We start from the raw sequence: 20,940 nt of genomic DNA, 5'->3' as shown, positions 1-20,940 counted from the left end.
GTAACTATTATGTAACATTTTCCTGATAACTGGAATAGAATGGTCGTATTGAAAGGTAGGATACGTTTTTAATGTTAAAGTGAAATATTTTTACATTGCTTACATTGGTGTTTTGAGCGGAAATTTAAAATCACACGTTGAACTGAAAGATACAATGGGTTTCTTTTATTTACATGCGCAAACAAGGTTAGTTAACACGTAATTTTAAATATTTTTATACTTCGGCCTAACCAAAAAAGTCTGAAAATACATCATTAAACTCGAACTCGACTCGTGAGTCGTGAACGGCCGTGCCGAGTCCGAGCACTAATTAAAAACTCGACTCGAACTCGAAATTCGAGTACTCGCAGGTCTCTACTAGTGAGTAATCACAATGCAAATAGTCGGAGTTTTTCGTTAGCACAGTATTTGCTTTGGTTTTGCACATAGCGGACAGTGAGCACGTATCTGGCATCAAAATGTACCACAAAAAAAAAAATACCGTGTTTATATAACGGACCAACCAAGGAAGTGTCAAAAAAAAAAAAAGGCATCAAAATGCAATAATTCACATTAAGTAAAGAATGTGAGAATTCAGTATTTTATTACATCTTCTTTCAAATTATGCTGCTGATACTGTTACTAAACTGCTTGTTGGAAACTCTTTGCCCGGCTCGTCAGCCTGTCCCCGCAGACCCACCTTGAGACACTCGAACTGCGACACTCTCTGGCACAGGAGCGGCCACACCGTGTTGTCGAAGAAGCTGTAGTCCACCTCCAGGTTGTCCACACTCGGCTCTTCCTCCGGCAGCGGAGAGATGCCTGCGATGTAGTTGCCCGCTTGCCCTTCCCGCCTGCAACCAGCGACACCAATCAGAACACTGCGCAGGCTCTACGTATGTGTTTTGAGGTTCAGGAACTAAGGTGACTATCTGTCAGAGAGCATCGTTCTTCTATGCCACTGATGACTGCAGGTAAATAAATATTTTTTTATCCATCAGTATTGTTTCTAGAATTGCATTTATTTGCTTCAAATTATTTTTACTGTTACCAACCAATGCCACAGCACCAAATAAATATACTTTATGACATTAATATAACAATATATGTACGTACATAAACATCAGCCCCAAGAACAGACACTTGTTTACACACATAAAGCTTTATGCAATCATAAGTACCGAAATTCGCTATTGCATACTGAACACTGCTAGAGCATTTTCTTACTACAAAATATGATCATTTTGTCGTAGTTTCAGTTTCGTTTGATGTTAACACTACTCTTTCAATTTCTTCTCTAAAGAGTAAGAAACAAACCACTTTCAAACTTAACGCTGTAAACCAAAATGCTTTCAATTAATCAAAAGTAATAAAATATACAAGTGCACACAAATATATGACTGAAATACAGAAAGTTTCTGCACCTGGTATGGGAATCCAGCCCAAAGAGCTTGTTTACATGTGTAACAACCCTGGCGACTGCCTTCCCCACTTGTAACTGTGTCTTTATTAAAGATTTATTAGCTTTTTATTATTAGAAATGAAATATGATAAGGTTTTCTGTTATTATGTAAACAACAGTTGTTTATTCTTTTGGGAGGTATTCGTGTGTTTGCAACACTTTTATGAACATAATTTTCATTAGACTTTATAATATTTCTGATAAGTTGCTTGCTTTATTGTGAAAAAGTCATTTACAGGTATTTTTACTTGATTTTGCTTACTCATGAAGGTTTTAATGTGCTTTCACTTTTTTCTTTTGTATTGTTTGCTAAGGTTCTTTGTATGAAAGCGGTATGATGCAACATTTCGTAACAGGAAGTTGGAGAGCAAGAGAGACAGACATTACTTGAGCGTGAAAAGGGATGCATGACTTGTTGCCATGTGCCAGGATTGGATGATATTTTTCTATGCAATTTTGTGATTGGTTGGAAATTACATTACATGATTGCCCTTGGTCCTTCCTGGGGAGATGACAGGTCATGTTAGTCAGTGACTAGTCAGACAGAGGCAGTGCATTTTGCAGCTGTGATTAGGGCTCTACTGATTGTATTAAACCTTCTTTTGTGTTTCTGAAATTTTATTAGGAAATTTTGGCCACATTAATTTGTAACATCCCAAAACAATGACAGAGTTAATCTCCTTATTGTGCCAAGGGCAGAGTCCTTTGACCTTTGACGTGTTCTGAGTTGCAAGCAACCACAAGAAGACCTATAACAGCCAAGATTGTGACCTATAGGAACAGCCAAGCTTGTGACAACTTTATGGTCACTAATCCAGGACCAGCCATAACTGTCAAAAAAAATTGGTGAGCTATTAAGCACTGCTTATTTCAAAGCACCTATGGTCAGTAATTCAGATAATATGTTCAAAGAACGTGGAATTGAGCCTTATAATCCCCTTGTGTTTAACGAAAATGTTTTTGCTGCACCAAAAACCACCGATCATAATCTTGTTATGGAAAAATCCTTAAGTAAAAATACTACTGCTCAGTCTACAGCAACTAAAGGCTGTCCCTCAGAAATTGCTAATAATGAAACTGCCAATGAACAAGAGGCAGAGTAAACTGAAGAACAAGGAAATTCAAGTATGCTACTCCCGTTGAGCCAGGAACATCAGGAATTGCTACTCCTGTTGAGCCAGGACCTTCAAGAAATGGTACTAACATTGAGCCAGGACCTTAAGAAATGTTACTACTGTTGAACCAAAACTGTGCTGAAATTTTTTTTTGATTTTGAACCATTATATATATATAGGGCCTGGAAAATTTCGGTGTTTTCAATATGCAAAAAGCGGTACTTTCAAATTAGAAAAGCGGTGGTTTAAAGTCGGTATTTTCGTTATGCAATGGAAATTTTACCGGTATTTTAAATGTTGACTAAATTGTGCAGTTATTGAATATAATAGTTTACATATTTAATAAACAATCCATGTAAACTAGGAATAGGCTAATATGCATAATAACAGCCAATTAAATCCAAAACAGTTACACAAAACAGACACGTTGCTATAGATGTTTGCAACTACAAATTTTTTTTTTTTTTGGCTGCCAATGCCACATGCTTAGCCGACTTTAGGTGTTTGTCAATGAAATCTTTTCTATCCCATGAAACTTTACAGTTGCAAAATTTGCACATCACTGTGCTATTGTCAGTACAATAAAACCCATGTTTCTGATACTGATATGCTCGTATTTAATGGAGTGGAGGAACATGGGGTTGCCACTTGAACAAACCCCAGCGCACAAATGAGAAGAAACTTAGTGTGAACTATACCCCAGATCAATTTTGAGCATCAAAACCATACACGAACACGGCTTATGTAAAAATAAGGTAATTATGCTGAAACACAAGACTTGGGTTAAAGGATACTTTAACCTTGTGTGGATCAAGTAGAAAACATTCGGCTATAAACGAAAGAAATAAGAACAATGCTATCCTGAAATGCTGTGACATGTTTTTGGAGTAGATAATCACAGCGACAGAACGACAGGATGCTCCCGCCCTTGCCGTCAGCGATGTTTATTTTGACAGCTCAAGCAATTATCGTTTCCACATCCCTTCGCAGCGTAAAAAAAAAAAAAGAGAAAAAAAAAGAGAAAAAAAAAGAGAAAAAAACACGCTGACAGTTTCTCACGCAGAAGGTTGAAATAAGGGAGGGAATGTGTTGAAATGTTAGCTGTTAAAAAAAAAAAGGGGGGGGGGGGTTGTTTTTACATGGTTTGTGGCTCTGGGAGGGATGAGCCTTGAAGAATTAGGAGGGGATGGGAGAAGCAAGCGTCACGTCACGTATGACGTCAAGCCGCCGGGCGGGTAAGATAACATGACAGCTGAGGCGGCTTTTCGTGCGATAGTGGAGGCGCCGAGCTCGTCTAGACACTGCCCTGTGGCCAGTCTAGAGGGGTGGTATCTATTTTTAGACGTCTTTTGTATGCCTGGCTGCTTACAGTACAGCTCTCGCCAAGATAAACGTGAACGCATAGAGCCCAACAAAGTGTAACAGACTTGTTTTTCAGCCGATTTTACTCAAATTTTCGACTTTCTCTGCTTAAATTTTTCATGTTTTCTCAAAAAACGGTCATATAAACGGAATGGACGCATCAGAGGGGGCTCGCATCGGCGGGATTCTACTGTAATGGTACTTTTCGGGGATATATTCGCAGTGTAATATAGAAATGTTGTGGTTTTCGCGAATGTACTTACTTTTCGCGTTTTCATGCGAAATTCGCGATTGCGAAAAATTCCAGGCCCTATATATATATATATATATATATATATATATATATATATATATATATATATATATATATATATATATATATATATATATATATATATATATATATATATATATATATATATATATATATATATATATATATATATATATATATAAAAATGACGACTGTGTGAAAGATAAAAAGTTAAGTCATAACTCATTAAGTCATTAGCAATGTGCAAGTGTCATAACACCACCAACATGAAAGAGATTTTGCTTCAGAGAGAGGCACAGAAGTTGTAACAGGAACATTTAAAACAATACAAGAGTCTCGAGATAACAAAATAAGATGTTACTAAGAAACTGAAGTTTGATTCTCTAAGATGCATAATGTCAGCTCAAATTTGTATAGTTCAGTGTCTTGCATTTGATGAAATTTATGTTGACCCTCCAGCAGAGTACTGGACAGTGTGCTGCAAATGCCACATATGGTGGCACAAGGACTGATAACATTTTTGAGGAAAATTTGTGTGCAATTATTGTTATTAGTTAACTATTAACTAGTGGTGCACCGATATGACTTTACCGATTACCGATTCGATTACATATTATGAGAGCAATATCGGCAGATACAGATTCAGTTACAGATTATAATGAACAAATTTTTTTAAGTGTAATAATGCACACAAATTTTTTTATTGCCATGTGAATTTAATAACAACATTAGGTAAAATTGAAAATACAGTTATAATAACAGTATAAAAATATATAAAATACACTATTTAGTCATTGCAAAGTGTAAATTAAATTACCTTCTATTTATATTTGTTATTGTAAACAACTTGAACTACAGTCTAATAATTAGAGGTACGTTAAAAGAGCATTTACAAACACCTTTCATAGCATTTATTTTGTGGTCTGTAGCATTTTGTAGCATTTATAAAATTAGAAAAATAGCATTTTGTAGCATTTATAAAATTAGCAAAATAGCATTTTATAACACATATACATTGAGAAAATTTGCATTTTGCAGCATCTATAAAATTAAGATATAAACATGTTATACTATTTATAGCTTGAAAAAAATAGTTTTTAAAATATAAATTTTTTCCTGTGTACTGTCAGTCAACAGTTTACCCATACCTATATGTCCACTCACTTTCATTACAGTACTACACCCATAATGTAAATATTATTAATCCTACTGGTTGAATTTTAATATAGCAAAAGTCTCCAAGTTATTTTCTGTCAGTTTCCTCCTCCTGTCGGTAAGCACAAGATTGTAGCTACTGAAAAACCTTTCAGCATTTTCATTTATTTCAAACAAACTGGTTTGCCGCTTGCTGGACTGAGGGTCACTTTCAATTTTTGTTTTTTTGTTTTTATGCCCACCTGACTGTCAGTGCTTATCCAAGTTATCTTTCTTCTCCCATTCCAACCTTATATTACATAGCCCACAAATTAAAATTCCCGATTCACTTACATAAAATTTTTCTTCTTTGTAGTCTCTCGCACGGTCTTTAATAGTTATTTTGAGTCGCCCCATATCTAGAGAAAATTATACCTACTTCCGCCGACGCACAAAAAAAATGCAACAAAATGAACACAATGCACCGACTGGACAAATGTCACAACATTTGTACATACAAAACTATGGTGATCTGATCAGAACGCAGCCAAAACAGTGTGTGCGCAGCGAAATTAAAAATAATGCGATAATAAACGCCTCGAAACGGACAGTGTGAGCGCGTCGACGGTAAACTGAGGTTCGCGCACGTGCATGTAGTTCAAACTTCCAACGCCAGATCAACGCGGCAGCACTTCAGATGTGCTGCGATCTGTTGTCGATATTGGAACTACATCTATGTAGGAAGTCGATTAGTCGAATCACAGCTTTTGTTCGCGGAGAGCGGCGAGTTTGTGACGTGACGTGACGTGTTTATTGTGTTGTAATTTCTTGTTAGTAAACAACGCTCGGAAGCAAAAAATAGCAAAATCGAAAGATGTTTCGTATTGATTACAGCTGATTAGATAATGTTGCAAGCTAAATAATTTTCAAAAAAATAATATTGATATATTGTGTTCGCACTGTTAGCGGGCATGGACGGGATTTTTTTTACTATACATTCGACAGTAAACGCGAATGCGTGACCAAAATTATACGACTGTGTTTGCCGAACCCTGAATAACGTATGTATTTGCCGTTAAAACATTAATGGTATATTTAATTTAAGTCTTATTCTGAACATAATATTTTGTGCTGAAGTGAATATTCTCAAAGGTAGTTATTTGTTGTGTAGGGCCAATCGGCACTTATTTTAATGATCTTCCAAGTTTTTTAAATCGTCGCATATATTTCGCAAAAACCCGGAAATTTCGCATCTATTTCGCATTTATCGCAATTGCAATTTTAACGTACCATTACTAATAATTGCAATTTACAATGGGTAAGTTTTTGTTTAGGAAAACTAGCATTATCATCGACTATCACATAAGGTTGCATCGAGAAATTACCGTTTAACAGTGTAAATATGTTGCTTTATTTTGTTCACTTGAGTTTATAGAAAAATGTTTCTACACTTTACTTTTTTTTCCCTACTCTCCATCTCACTATAATTATATAAAAATGACTCAAAACCAATTCTAGCACATGTGATTTTATTTATGTTGACTAAATATATAAAATTATAAATACTTTTTCACATTTCACGTCACATACAAAAAACACAACAGATAATGTTACCAAAGACACCCATAACGAGTTGGTAAAATTCAGTGATAAACTCTAGAAGGTATCGGGACCACGATTTTGAACCGCTACTACGACTCGAAAAGATAAATTGTCATAGAATTGACTGCAACTGCTTGTGGTATTTTGATTGTGTGCCATCTATTTTACGTCTTTGGCTATAGGTAATGTACAAGGCCACTAAACAAAAGACAGAACAAAAGACGAAACGTAAATAAAACGTGTAGGAAAAATGTATTTTTTATTGTTCGAGGCAATGAGATTTATTAAACTTAACGAAATATCTGTAATCATGATATGACGGAGTGAGATGAAGTTTGTAATATATACAAATATTACTGTATTTCGTCCTAAAATGTGTAACAAAATATTACACAGTAAAAACCTACTTAATTACACCGGGACGTAGATAATCGGCAAAGTAATCGTTAAGATAATTGCCGATTACGATTCATCGGTATCCGCATCGGTGCACCACTACTATTAACTACAATTTCAATACCTTAATCCTTTAATAACATGTTCATAAAAAATACATTACAATGTTCAAAGTAATCTTGCCCCATTACCGAGGTAAGCAATATATTTTTAAAAATATTGAAATAAATTTTTTTTCAAGACGTTACACCACAACAAAAGACCATTGTAATCATACACGGAAAGAAAGAAAAATTACCACAAAAAATTAAGTTATGAAAAATGGTCCATTATTTCAACTGTTGTCTGTACAAGTGATCTAAAAAATACTGGAGTACACATGTAACTCAATCATAATTCCATGTTTTTGCACAATTAAAATTCACAAAGCAATTAAATGCAAGCAGCCACCCCGATCTATGATTATTTTTAATTATTAATAAATACAAATTATCATTTATAATTGCATTTGTAAAATAAACTAATTTTAGTATCCGGGTTTGTGGCGGAGGAAATTAAAAAAAACCTTATTATAAGGAGTATGGAATCTGGTGGAATATGAATCAAAATTGAAGAATCAAACTCAAAAATATAAGTATCAGAACTGGAACCAGAATAGTTTTTGGAATCGGTCCAACACGAAACTATTAATTACCTGAACCACACTCCATTATGGTCGATGAGATACGGAGTACTCATACCAGGGCCATCTGCACAGTGGTAGACATACACGTACCTCTTCCTGGAAACACACGTTGGGGGACGCTTTACAGTAGAAATCTTTTTAATTGCATTAATATTTACAGAAAACATTCAACTAACTACAACTAAATTGTTTTATTTCAGAAAAAAAAATATGTTAATTTGGTCTGGATTACAAATTGTTGTTCAAAAACTGGCTGAGATGTATCACAGCCAGGGAATTAAGGTGCTCCTGCTGTGTGGCTCTCTAACAAAAGGTGCTGATCGCGGTCATTTCACGTAACACCTCTGCTTAAAAAAACAAAAGGAAAGCCTCTGTAAGGTGTGAGATGATCTCATTCTGAATGGATTTTACAAGACTCGGGAAAGTGCAAGACAATAACTGACTCTTATGCCAAAATTGATTTCTTGTGAAATCTCAAACTGTTGCCCAGCCTAAATGTTCTGTTCAGAGGCGAAGCATCCACGGAGGCTGTGGAAGCGGCATTTCCCTTCCATTAACCAGTGCACAACAATAAAAATATTTCATTATCATTTTAGTTGAAAAATGCAAAGCAACAAAAATAATTTTGGTAGTGTAGATGAGTGTCACAATAACGCTACGAGCAGTCCACATTGTGTGTCTGAAAGAGCTTAAACAGTTCGGTAAAACACATATAGAATTTATGGTTAGCAGTCGGTATCGGCTAAGCACTATCCATGAGTAAGAACGGAAGAACAGATGGATCGCAAGCCATATTACAAGAGCAACTTATTTTTTGGCTAAACAAGAACTGCTTTTCGCAGTCATGATGAGTCTACTTTATCACTTAACAAGGGTAAATATACAGAATTTCTTAATGATTTGGCTGAAATTGATAATGAACTCAAAATTTACCTTGAGAACTGAACAGTTTTCACAGAAATTATTTATTATTAAAAAAATTCACATAGTCAACTTTTGATATTTCAGACAAAAACACTATAACAAGTTATATAAGCAATTTTTGTAGAAATATTTTTGATAGTATATGTTAAGTACGTAGTTGTGTAAAATGGTACAAATACATAATCATAAGTATAATTTAATTGTTATATAATTTATTTTCTTTACAATGGTACCTACGTCCCTTAAGATGCTGCGAGATTAAAAAAAAATTTATTATTTTTAACTTTAAAGGTTCACTTAACTGATATTATTTAACAAACATCTATACAGGAGTGGACTAGATCCAGAGACTGGTGCAAAGCAAGTGCGGATTCAGGGATAACGTCATCAAAGGCTGGCTGCAGCTCACCGCACACGCTATTACTAGACTTTCTTACTGTGCCTGGGATGAACTTCTGCAATGAACCTTATGACTTAAGAAATAAGACAAGATGAGAATGATTCAAATGCTTGTAAAGACAGTAGTGATAATGATATTATAAGTACACAAAATGACAATCTCACTTGAAGTACTTCGTATTTTGTGAATTGTGTTTGAACATGAAAATGAACTAGAAATTTGTGTATTGCTGCAAGCTTAGTTATGTTAGTTAGTAACTGTCAAATCACATCAGTGTTAACAGCGCCCAAACCATGCCAACACTCACTTGGGAACCACAGGCAATGGCACGCTCAAGACTCCCTCTCCCGTGCCTATCCGCGCCAGTTTCGCCACATTTCCAGAGCGTGCGCCAGCAGCTATGATCACTTTGTCGAACTTGATGGGATGTGTTTCCCCATCGTCAGTTTTCACCTGCGCAACACAAGAACCAGCTCTGCACACACTTTCTGTGACCCGACGTAACTAAATAAGGACCTGTCTTTCCACGTCTACTGACTTACCAGAAGGCTATCCACGCCCTCAACCTCGGCACCTGGCTGTTTCTTGAACTCGAACCCAACTGCCTCTGTCTTCACATAGGTAGTGCCCAGAGCTATTGCCTTTCTCTTGAATGCACCCAGCAGAGACCACGGGTCCACCCTGCCAACAACAGAACACATTAAATAGCACACAACGATTCAACTTTCACTTTTTATTCCCTTCGGTACTGACTGTGAATGTCAGAACTTGTACACAATAATCCTGAAACAACTAATGTCAAACAGCTAATCTTTATGGTGTAGTTGGCAATACTCGCCAACAACTGTGCCCAGGGTTCTGAGCTATAAGCCAACTACTCTACCATTAAGATTGTGCCCACTCCACCAATCTCAAGGAAATTATGAATATATAAGTTTTCCAGTTTATAAAATTGCCTTGCAAACATTAACACTTCACTTAGGTGCAAAAACTTAGGCATAAAAAAATGTCTAAATTTGAGTTTCTATGACATTAACAGTAAGCATACACTAAGGATTAGAAATGTTCCCATTTCTCATAAATTATTATTAGTGTATTATATAATCATTCTGGTTACGTGCAGACATTATACATTTCAGAGTGCTTAAGAATGTTCATCTGAAAAGGTTGTTTCCAAAGGCAAGAGCAATTATTGATTTGTTAGGAAGGCCTAACAAAGCACACAGACAAATGTTTTTTCATTCCCTGATTTTTGATTACAGAAATTAGCTGTAAATTATGTCAGAAAAGGTAACAAACAATAAAACAAGGATTGTCGATCAAAGGACAAATACTTGAAGCATGAAAGAGATGGTGTGCCAGTTATATGCAGAAACGAGTGCAGAAACGACCTCTCCCGATATCTGGTATCAAGAATCGCTGGGGGGCGAGCTATGCGCATTACGACTGCTAGAGTCGGCACCAGCGGGTGGGAACTCTAGGCATCACAATGGAATTAAAGGCAAGTTATGATGAGGTTTGAAAACCACGAAAACTGAGTGGTGGGCCTAAAGAGTTTGTTGCACAACTGCCAAACATTGCCTAAAGACACGTTGACATAAAACCCAGTAAAAGATCTGTGTAATTAATTATAAAGCTTTTTTTAAATAAATTTTATTCGCACCATTAGCCTGGTGCATACAGTTAATGAATTTTGTATAACTGCTGGTGTTTAGCGCTTACCTTCCCATGTTAACTGTGTGAGGATTATAACCTCCATGAGTATTACATGGTTAATTGGGCATTTATATTTGTATATGATTATTGTTCAAAAGATATAGATGTGCACCTGCAAATTAATTATAGCTGCCTAGTATAGTTTATGTTCATCTTTTAAAACAGTGATGGCCAACATCGTTTACTTCAGGGGCCACATAGCACTTCAAAATACACTCAAGGGCCAAACCACGCACTGACATAATTTTTACAATTTTACAGAATTCTAAAAAAACACATGTTTTGTATGTTCTGTTTACTTTTTCTTATGAACTCCATTACAATTGACTAAATAGAGAAAATTTAATTCTAAGAATTTTTTTTAAAAACAGATACCTTTTATAAATACATTTATATTTTTGTTTTGTTTTATAGTACTTAGTGGGAGCACTGTGGCTTTTGGACACTCTTCATCAACGACTTAAAATCCACATCTATTTTTGATGTTGCCACACTAAGCAAATGTGATAACACGTAATCGGAAAGTCTATTCCTACTCTTGGATTTTATGTGCTTCAATGCTGAAAAATCTGCTTCGCAAATGTATGTACTTGAGAAAATTGAACACAGTTCAGGGCCCAATTCCTTATCAAAGGATAACATTCATGCGAAAGTAGTTTCCAAAACTCTACTCCAGTTGCTGTGGACATTTTAACAGAGGGATCACACTGGAGTTCACATAGTTCTAGCTGCAATTCTCTTGGCTGACACTGAATGTTACACTTCAAAGCATTGTTGAATAGTTCCAGGCTAGGACGGAATGTTTCAAAATCTTGAAATCTCCTGTCGAATTCTGAAGCCAGTTGGTTAATATTTTCCACGAACTGCACGAAAGTAACCGTTTCTTCACCCGAGAGCTTCTTACAGTTTGGATAGTGGAAGAGGTCATTTTGTTCCAGTGCAGACTTAAATACTTGAAGTTTTTTTTTTCTTTTTTCGAAATCCAACAACGAAACCCATCATCTCGAAAACAGTCTGATATTTCCCTGCAACTGCAAATTCAAAATATTCAGATTTTGGGTGATATCTGTGAGAAAAGCTAAATTTTTCAAGAAATCAACATTCTTCAGTGCTTACTAGAGATCTGTTGAGTGTGGAACATTGTCACTCAAAAAGGAAAGTATTTCATTCCGCAGTTCAAAAAATCTGACTAGGCACTTTCCTCGACTAAGCCATCTAACTTCCGTGTGTAATAACAAATCACCATAAGCACAATACAATTATTCTAAAAATGACAGAAATTTTCTGTGAGTTAAAGAACGGTTCCCCCCTCTTATCAAATTGGTGATCTTGGCAACAGTAGCCATTGTGCCTGACACACTTACTGATTTGGTACACAATTCCTCCTGATGTATAATGCAATGCAGAGTGGGCAGGGTAGCTTGTTTTTGTTTTAAAAGTCCAACAAAGCCACATAATGTTCCAACCATTGCTTCAGCATCGTCTGTGACAACTGATGATAGTTTCTCATAACCTCCATGTTCTTCAACTGCACTGTTAACTTACTTAAAAATATGTACACCTTTGGTTGTGTTATGCAAAGAACATACTTTTAACAGTTCTTCAGTAATACTGAAATCTTTTTAGATGGCTCTCACAAAAATTAACAACTGACTAGTGTCGGTAACATCTGTGCTTTCATCGAGAGCTAACGAAAAATACGAACAGTCAGAAATAGAACCTTTCAGGTTTGTCAGTATTTGATTGCTAATATCTTCAACTCTCCTAGTAATAGTTTGTTTTGACAGAGATACAGAATTAAACTCTTTTGCCACCTTACCTTCATTAAATGATTCTGCCATTCTTACTGCAGAGTTTTTTTTATAAATTCCCCATCACTAAGTGGTTTTTTCGCTTTCGCCAGCTCGTAGCTAACAACGTACGAGGCTAAAAGACATGCTTCTTGGTTTCTTGACACTGGTGAATACACTCTTTTGCTGAGAAATTTGTTTTTTCAGTTGTTCAACAAGATGTTTTCTTGACTCGTCTGAACAATTTTCATATTTGTGTTAATGATTTGATAAAAAGTGCCGTTTGAGATTGTATTCTTTTAATACAGCTAGCTCTTGAAGGAAAACTAAACAATGATGTTTCATGTCCTTATTAAGTATTAGCAAATATTTGTGTTCCCATTCTTCTTTGAAAACATGATTTTCACGGTCTACTTTCCTAAATTTGGAAAAAATTTCAAACTAACTACAACATCAAATAACTTGCGAAAAGTAAACAAGTAGATAATCTGTGTGCCGCGAGTTTCCGTGCTATTCTGATGCCATATGAGTCATGCTGCTGCACTCTCTCGACATTCGAAATACGTAAATACATAAGGTCGCTGGCTCAGCTGGTAAACCGTTACGTTTCTTTGTCATGCAATATGTTAACCTCTCAAATTTACTTGGCAGCTGTGTTCGATAAAAATATTAATTTGGTTTGAGCTATGACATTTGTATGGTTTGTAATGAAATGGAAGCCAATGTAAAGCAGAATGAGTGTAGCGACGACTGTGTATTTGCTAGTATTTTAAATTAATATTTTCCAGCTATTGTACAGCCGTTGCATAAGTGTGTTTTCGTCTCGACGGATAGTTTTTGCGGGCCACATAAAACGTTACCACAGGCCGGATCTGGCCCGCGGGCCGCCAGTTGGCCATCACTGTTTTAAAACATCCCCTTTAGGGTAGTCTAAGCCAGATAAATATCATGATTCACTATGATTGGTAAATTGCTAAGTGCTAGGTTCAAAATCCTTTTTGCCAATGTATAATTTTGTGAAGGCAGGATCAGTATCACTACGTTTATTTATTACAGTGTCATCACTGAGTAACGGCCAGTATATGCTGACAAATGTTTTCCAGAGAATTATTGCCATATTGTTCAATGTACCTCACTCTTATTGTTTATGGCTTAATAATTAATAAATGTGTTTATAGTCACTGCGACCCTCTCTATGTTTATTTCCATTTTCACCTGTTAACACAGTGAAAACAACAGTGTCATAGCGAGATGTTTAACATATACCTGTGCTACGGCATGCATGTGGCAAGGTGAGTCATACGAAAACTTTTGTTTCTAGCTTGATGTTTTAAGTCTATATGCTGAGACAACACATTGTCATTTAAAGTTAATTATTAAATAAATGTGTATTTTCCAAATTGTGTGTCTCAGTCAGTCATCTAAAAATTTAGTTTGGATGAATTGTCTGTGAGTATTGTTTCTTGTGATGTGTTTAGGTTGCTAATATTATCCTTCATGTGGCTTGCCTGCAGCCTGCGTGGTAATCTGTGCTCATGCAGTGCTGCATATCTTCATATTGTTCCCTCTGGCTAGTTTAGAGGATTAGTTTCATGTTATAAAATGCAGGCGAAGAGAGGAGAAGAGGCGAGCGTCTCGTGAATAGTTTGTTACCCACTGTTGCGAGGCCAGGAGTTGTGGAGCTATGTTGTCAAAATGGTGTACGCCCACTGCAGGAGAAGAGGTGCGTGCCTCGCAAATAGTCTGGAGGGAGAGTGAGCGGCACGATGCAGCCTCTTCGGCACCTTTCAGGGACTGTTTGTACCTTGGACTTTATAAAATGCACCCTATATTTTCTATGATCATATGCCATTAATATTTTACACGTTGTGAATAAAAACACTGTTTTCCAGAAACTAACACCAGGAGAAAATTGAAAATGGTAAAACAAAGTGAATGAAAGTAGATATTTTGAAAACAAACCACAGATTCTGTGAAGTAAAGTATATAAAAAAAAGTCATAATTTTTTTTGTTTTTTACTGCAATAGAGCCTCCAGTCTTTCACATTTGACAAACAAGGTGATAAATAATTTTTAAGTCGTGGCTCATGTATATTATTACTGTCTGTGTAAAACTTCAATGTAAAAGTAAAAAAGAAACATGGGAGAAGAAAGAAAAACTGAGGAACAAATTTCTCCCCCTATTGTCGGCAACCCATGTCATAGCATCATCTTAGCACGTCACATTCCTCATGTCCGCTGTGGAGGTTCACCAGTAAACTGTAAACTGTGCTCATAAGTGGTACAAGTTACACAGTTTGTAGGCACGGCGTGTAGTTTTTCAACTGAGGTGTGAACAATGCTCAAAAAATGACATCAGTGATGCAGTTGTAGGCACGTTGAGCAGTTTTTTTAAACTAAGCTCTTTTCAAATTGCTAGACAGACAAATTACTGCCGATGGTTTTCAAAAACTCACGGGATTCTCACGGTTTTCCCAGCACCAAGAAAATTCCTGGCTAACTCAAGGTTTCCCGATTTCCCCGGTCGAGTTGCAACCCAGTTGGTGGTGTTGCTCAACCTCTCAAGAAAGCGATTGCTTTAGTCTTGAACTACGTGCCTTAACCTTTATCACACAGGCACCATGCCAAGTCTGGAAGGTCGCAATAATGCTTACATAATACAGACATGCACGTCACAAATAACCTTTGATGGCCTCATTATCTGCACTTCACAACATTTATAGATTTTAGCTTGCAACGAAGCAGATACGGAATCCGCTTTGTTACTGATTCATCCCATGTTTACTATCACAATAATTGTGCTTACAAATTGCTTTGTCTACAGTAAATATTGGAGGTTTAAAGGCACAAATAACAAAAACATTTGAAGGCAAGATAGATATGATTTTTCTTAAAAATAAATCTTCTTATACCTTAAGTGTTTATTAATACTGACCCCAACTGTCCACATATTTCTCAAAAGCCTACAGGTATTAAACTTTTGGGGTAGTTGGATGTGTCACATGAAGAAGTCTTGAGGTTGATTGTCATAAAAATCTTTCTAAAGTCTGAAAATTTATATTTAACTTCAGTTTTATCAAGATTAAAACAAGTGTGATTAAGAAATAATAAGAAGTATCATCCTAAAAATAATTTTGGCTAACTAAAACATTAGCATTACTATTACTTGTTTGGATCTAGAGCCAAAAAGTATCAAATTAATAAAAAGTTTGACTTATAGCATTGCAAGCCTAAATTTTAAAAGCAGCTAAAATGTGTTATTACCTGTTTGGCTTGTTTAAGCTTTCAAGTGAAGTCATATGTTTTTCATTACTTTTTTTTTGTTATCATTTGTTTGAAAGCATGATGATGCAGTGTGACGGTAAATTATATCAGTGTTGGAGATAGAAAGAGAAAAGCAGGCGTTCCCTGAAAGAAAGGGACAGAAATGGTAGTTCCCCACAGAGTGTAGAAACTCAAGGGCAAATGTATCATCAAAATTGGAAAGAGACAGAGAAGTGAAAGCCCCTAGTGACATGTATGCAGTGTTTTTTTCTTTTCATTTCTTGTAACTTGTATTTGGGTTGGCTGATTTTTGAAAGTGTGTCTTAAGTTGCTGTATGATTGGTTGTGGAGGACACGTGACCGTCTCCCTCCTTCATGGACGGAGGTAGTCAGGTCGGTAGTTTAGTCATGTTGTGATCATGGTAACCAATGGTCGCGGCCAAGCGATGGCTCAAAAAGGAACATAATTATATAGTGGAAAAGTAAATTTTACAGCTGAATTTATAAACATTTTTGGACATTTCATCTACAATTTGGAGACTGCAGTTTGTACCATGAGTTCATGTGAAATCATGGGATTTAATAACAGTAATAAATAAACTTTTCCTTGGACTGCTAGTTTAAAGTAATTTGTTTTCTTAAAACAACAAACTTTATTTGTAATGTGTTGTGAATTATCTAGGACAGTGTTGTGGTCGGAAGATGGCAGCCTTTGTGCTGATGTGAAATTTTCATAAAGAATAATAAAAAGCAGTATAAATCAGTCTTTGTTCTTGAGCGGCTTTATTTTCATAATGAAACATTTAAAGCAAGGTTTTTACGAAATCTGAACAGTATTTTCGAACCCAACACATTCTTCAAGTGTTCTTATGGATGTGCAATTTAGACCAAGTTTGAACTAGCCAAGGAGTAACAGACTCAGAAATCAAAAAATAGAGCTAGTCTCAGTAATAAAAAAATAGAGCTAATGGAAATGAAGTCTAGGAATAGTTTGAGATCTCTAAATCAAAAACTTAACATTTCATATCAAAAGCACATACATATTGTTCTACATACTGTGTACTATCAATCTAGTCAAATCTAAATAGTTAAGTATTAAATACTTTCATTATCAAACGAAAATATGGACGCTTTATTTAACGTATTTTCTAGGATTTAAGATGAGAATTTTACACAAGGGTGAAGAGCTTAAAGCTGCTATTTGTCTTATGACAAGTCTTATTATGGGATAATACTTTGCCACTTTGCATGTAGTTAGCACACCTAGTGATACATACTTATGCTGCTGTTGCACAGAGTTGAAATACAGAGAAGGGTAGAACGGAAGAAAGGAAATAGATGCTTCAAAATGACTTGCCTAAGCTGTTACGTCTTGTATCCCACTAACAATCTCCCAGCAGTGCCGTTCTGCTTTTGACCCACCTTACTTTAAGATATGGTCTCTTTTTCTATGCTGCAGAAATTAAAAGCAAGTTTAGTTTGAACTTACTACTGTCAAGTCCTCGATTTGTAACTGTATGTTATAGCTCTTCTACACTTACATAATTTCTTGTCCATTCCATGGCCAAGATAAAGTGGAAAGTAATTTTCCAATTTAAAATTATCATTACTCACATACGAATCATCTTATATGGTGGAAACTATAATTATCAATAAATATTCAAAAAATAACTAATGACTTTTTATCTCAAACAAAATAGTTTATTTATTACCTGAAGGCCAAATATGAGGCAAAGATGCAGTACGCAAAAGTGGTTCACTCACCAGCCTTCATTCCCAACGCCGCGGTTAGCCAGGGCAACATCGTCCACGTTCATCCATGGACATCTCTCTTTCAGCTGCTGAGGCGACAGCTGCTCAATCTTCGCTCCCAGCTGTCTGCAACCACGCAACAACCATGACAAGTGTGACCACTTCTCAGACGTTCTTGCAGTGCGTCGCTGCACAAAGTTCACCAAATAATGTCATGGAACTAAAAAAACAACTATTCAGGAAGAAAATGTAGGTGGCAGTTTATATTGACACTGAGAAATGCAGCCATTCAGCGACATGCTTTTTACGTAGCCCCTCTTTTTGCTGCGTCTCGCAAGATCTCACCAGGTCTTTTGAATGCATTATACTCCAATAACACCATTATCCATCTTTAACTGCGAAAATACTTCCCAAGATTATAAAAAAAAAGTTTCACATTGGCCACTAAAGGTGGGCATAATTTTTACATAATTTTGGGGCATCCAAACTATTTTCATTTTATTTTTATGAATACAGGCAAGAATTTTATGGTTTCAGTGATATACAGTTTTATTTATATTTAAACTCATCATTAATAAGTAGAGTACTAGAGTCTAGGTATAATAAGATTAAATCTCGCATAGTATTTGTTGACAAAAGTGTGATATTGGTGTTTTTGATATCATGCCAAAAGACTATGACCTACAATCTGATAATTCTAGGAATTAATGGTAATGGCTAATGGAGTAAAATAAACGGTCGCCTTGTTATGAGCACAAATGAACGGTCAGTTTAGAATGCTGTTTATATCAGGAAGTAACAAAAATTTTAAATACAATTTTGGTTAAGTCAAAACAAGGGTTTATATTTGAACAGAATGAGCAGTTTTAAAAAACAAAAGAAGCTTAAATACAAATAGATTTTGCATAGAGCCACTTATGGATCTCACAGGAAGAGATTCCGAGTGCACCCCAGTGACTGTAGCCACATGCGCTGCATGGCAGGCAGACCGCTCAGGAACTGCTATGCAGTTATTAGTGATGACCTAGTCACGACAAGTGCCGGTTAATGGTTTTCCCTCAAAACAATAGTAAATAACTTAGAAATAAAATATAATTTGAAGACAATATACTTTTTTTTCTGATGGTGCTGCCAACCAATTGAAATAACACAAACCTATGCTACTTTTAGACGTCTGGTGAGGAGCAGTTGGGGAGACATTAACTATTAGCTTCATATTACGAGCAAGTCCGTCCAGCCACATAAACCTCCTTGTAAAGTGTGCCCCGTGGACATGCACACGTCTCTCCGACTTGCTTCAACCACCAATAAATACACTACCAGCTCCAGGCAACACAGCTTCTATTCATTTTGAAACTGAACTTCGAGTGTAGCTCCTTCAGATTAGAATTAACTACTTTCCATGACCTGCAGGAATTGCTTATATCATTTTGCAGGCCTTGGACACATTAAACTGTGCCAAAACATTTCACATGTACATTCCTCCATGAACGGTTTAGATTTCTCAGACTGCTACTGCAGGGACACCATGCACACTAATAATTTCTGTTTGCTTTCGTGTCTCTTTTCACCAGCTTGACGTCAACAAACCAAACACCAAGGAACACACTGGCATAAATAACTATCTACGTCTTCACCTGCAACACCCCGTGCCAGTGAACCGACACACCATCCATCTATCTCTGGCCAGAGGCGGGCGTGTCAGTGTTTCCCGGCAGGGACATCATTCCACCCAAGATGCAGTGAAACCCCAAAAGTCAAGCCATATTGATTGACATCGTCCCGAGCTGTGCCCTTCTGAGCCTGATGTGCCCCATGATCCAGGCTTTTACTTAAAAACATAATTGTTTGTGAATCACTTCCTTTGTAACAATAAAATTAAGTCAAACTGCTATATTTGTAATTTCGCCCACCCAGACTTACATCACACTCCTGAGATTGTGCACAAGGTGTGGCGATTGTAGCTCTACTCATCAGTAGACCAACTTAGCTATAGCAACTTGATTACTAAACTTTACAACAAGAATGCCTAATTACCACATGTTTGCAAAAGTCATACAAGGTACAATTCATGAAAACAGAGATTAAGATGCTTAAGGTCACACTTAGCTCCGAAAAGCAAGGACATCAGAACATTAGCGCCATTTCAAAAATTTCAAACTATAAAGCATACATTTAATAGCCTCACCAACATACTTTATTACGAAAGACCTTTGGGAATTAATAATAAAGAAATTTTAAAATTACCATAATCAAAACAAAATATTTAGTATTGCAAAAAAAAAAAAAAATTTGAACTGACAGCAAAGGAAATTGTAAAATAATTAGTGGTTTTATGTAAAGAATTATCATGGCATTTATCAGGAAGTATTTTGAGGGATCATGTAAAATGAGCTTGAATCAAACATGGGTCACCATCTCATCAAGGAGCCAATGGCTGAGGTTCACTCCAGCGACACACGACAGAGAGAGTGTGTGTGTGTGTGTGCACGGCCCTACTTCTGCAGCTTGTAGGCCTCTTGCAGGTGCTCCGCGCTGCTCTCCGAGGCCAGGAACATGTAGCCGCACTGCGTGAACTGTGGGTCCGGGGCCTCGTGGTCGGGCACCGACAGGTGGGTCTTGATGTTGTACAGGAACTCCGCGCCGTACATCGACATCTGCACGTTCTCCGGGACGGTGAACTGCTGGCGCACCCCCCCGCAGGACAGCACGGTCGACGCCTGCGCGTACTGCGGCACACCACCACATCCCCGTGACACGCCTGCCGTGTGGACGACCGCACCGTGCGAGTGGGGTACCCCGGCAGGAGTAACCTTCCCCTGCCGACCCACTGGCTACCTGCTACTACACTGGCCACAGCTGCCGACTGCACAGCTCTGTGGAAACACTGTCCGGATCACAAATGATTTGCTGAATTGAATAGTGTATAATTTCGCGCTAGAAACGTGTATACCTCAAGAAGAAAAAACAGTGGCCATGTGTTTTGTTCTTTGAGTGTACTTTGCACACGAAAGCAAGAAAATTGTTGGAAAAACAATGAAAGTGTTATTTAAAAGAAACAAAATTCAATTGCTTCTTTAATTAT

At 36.7% G+C, this 20,940-nt stretch overlaps 1 protein-coding gene across 8 annotated transcripts in view; it reads right to left on the bottom strand.

Moving 5' to 3' along the window:
• Nucleotides 1–20,940, bottom strand: part of LOC134537832 (FAD-dependent oxidoreductase domain-containing protein 1-like) — a 53,868-nt gene that overhangs the window by 18,974 nt on the left and 13,954 nt on the right. For all 8 annotated transcript variants that reach the window (XM_063378690.1, XM_063378688.1, XM_063378686.1 and 5 more), the window contains 6 exons: nucleotides 20,355–20,584; nucleotides 17,868–17,981; nucleotides 9,876–10,014; nucleotides 9,641–9,786; nucleotides 8,019–8,105; nucleotides 680–833 (listed from right to left, as the gene is read on the bottom strand). In XM_063378690.1, coding sequence (XP_063234760.1) covers nucleotides 680–833; nucleotides 8,019–8,105; nucleotides 9,641–9,786; nucleotides 9,876–10,014; nucleotides 17,868–17,981; nucleotides 20,355–20,512 — 798 coding nt within the window. In that variant the 5' untranslated portion in view covers nucleotides 20,513–20,584. The remainder of the gene's footprint in view (nucleotides 1–679; nucleotides 834–8,018; nucleotides 8,106–9,640; nucleotides 9,787–9,875; nucleotides 10,015–17,867; nucleotides 17,982–20,354; nucleotides 20,585–20,940) is intronic.

Source organism: Bacillus rossius, chromosome 12 (assembly GCF_032445375.1).
Source record: "Bacillus rossius redtenbacheri isolate Brsri chromosome 12, Brsri_v3, whole genome shotgun sequence".
Taxonomy (NCBI): Eukaryota; Metazoa; Arthropoda; class Insecta; order Phasmatodea; family Bacillidae; genus Bacillus; species Bacillus rossius.
This window is presented reverse-complemented; position numbering and strand designations above follow the sequence as displayed.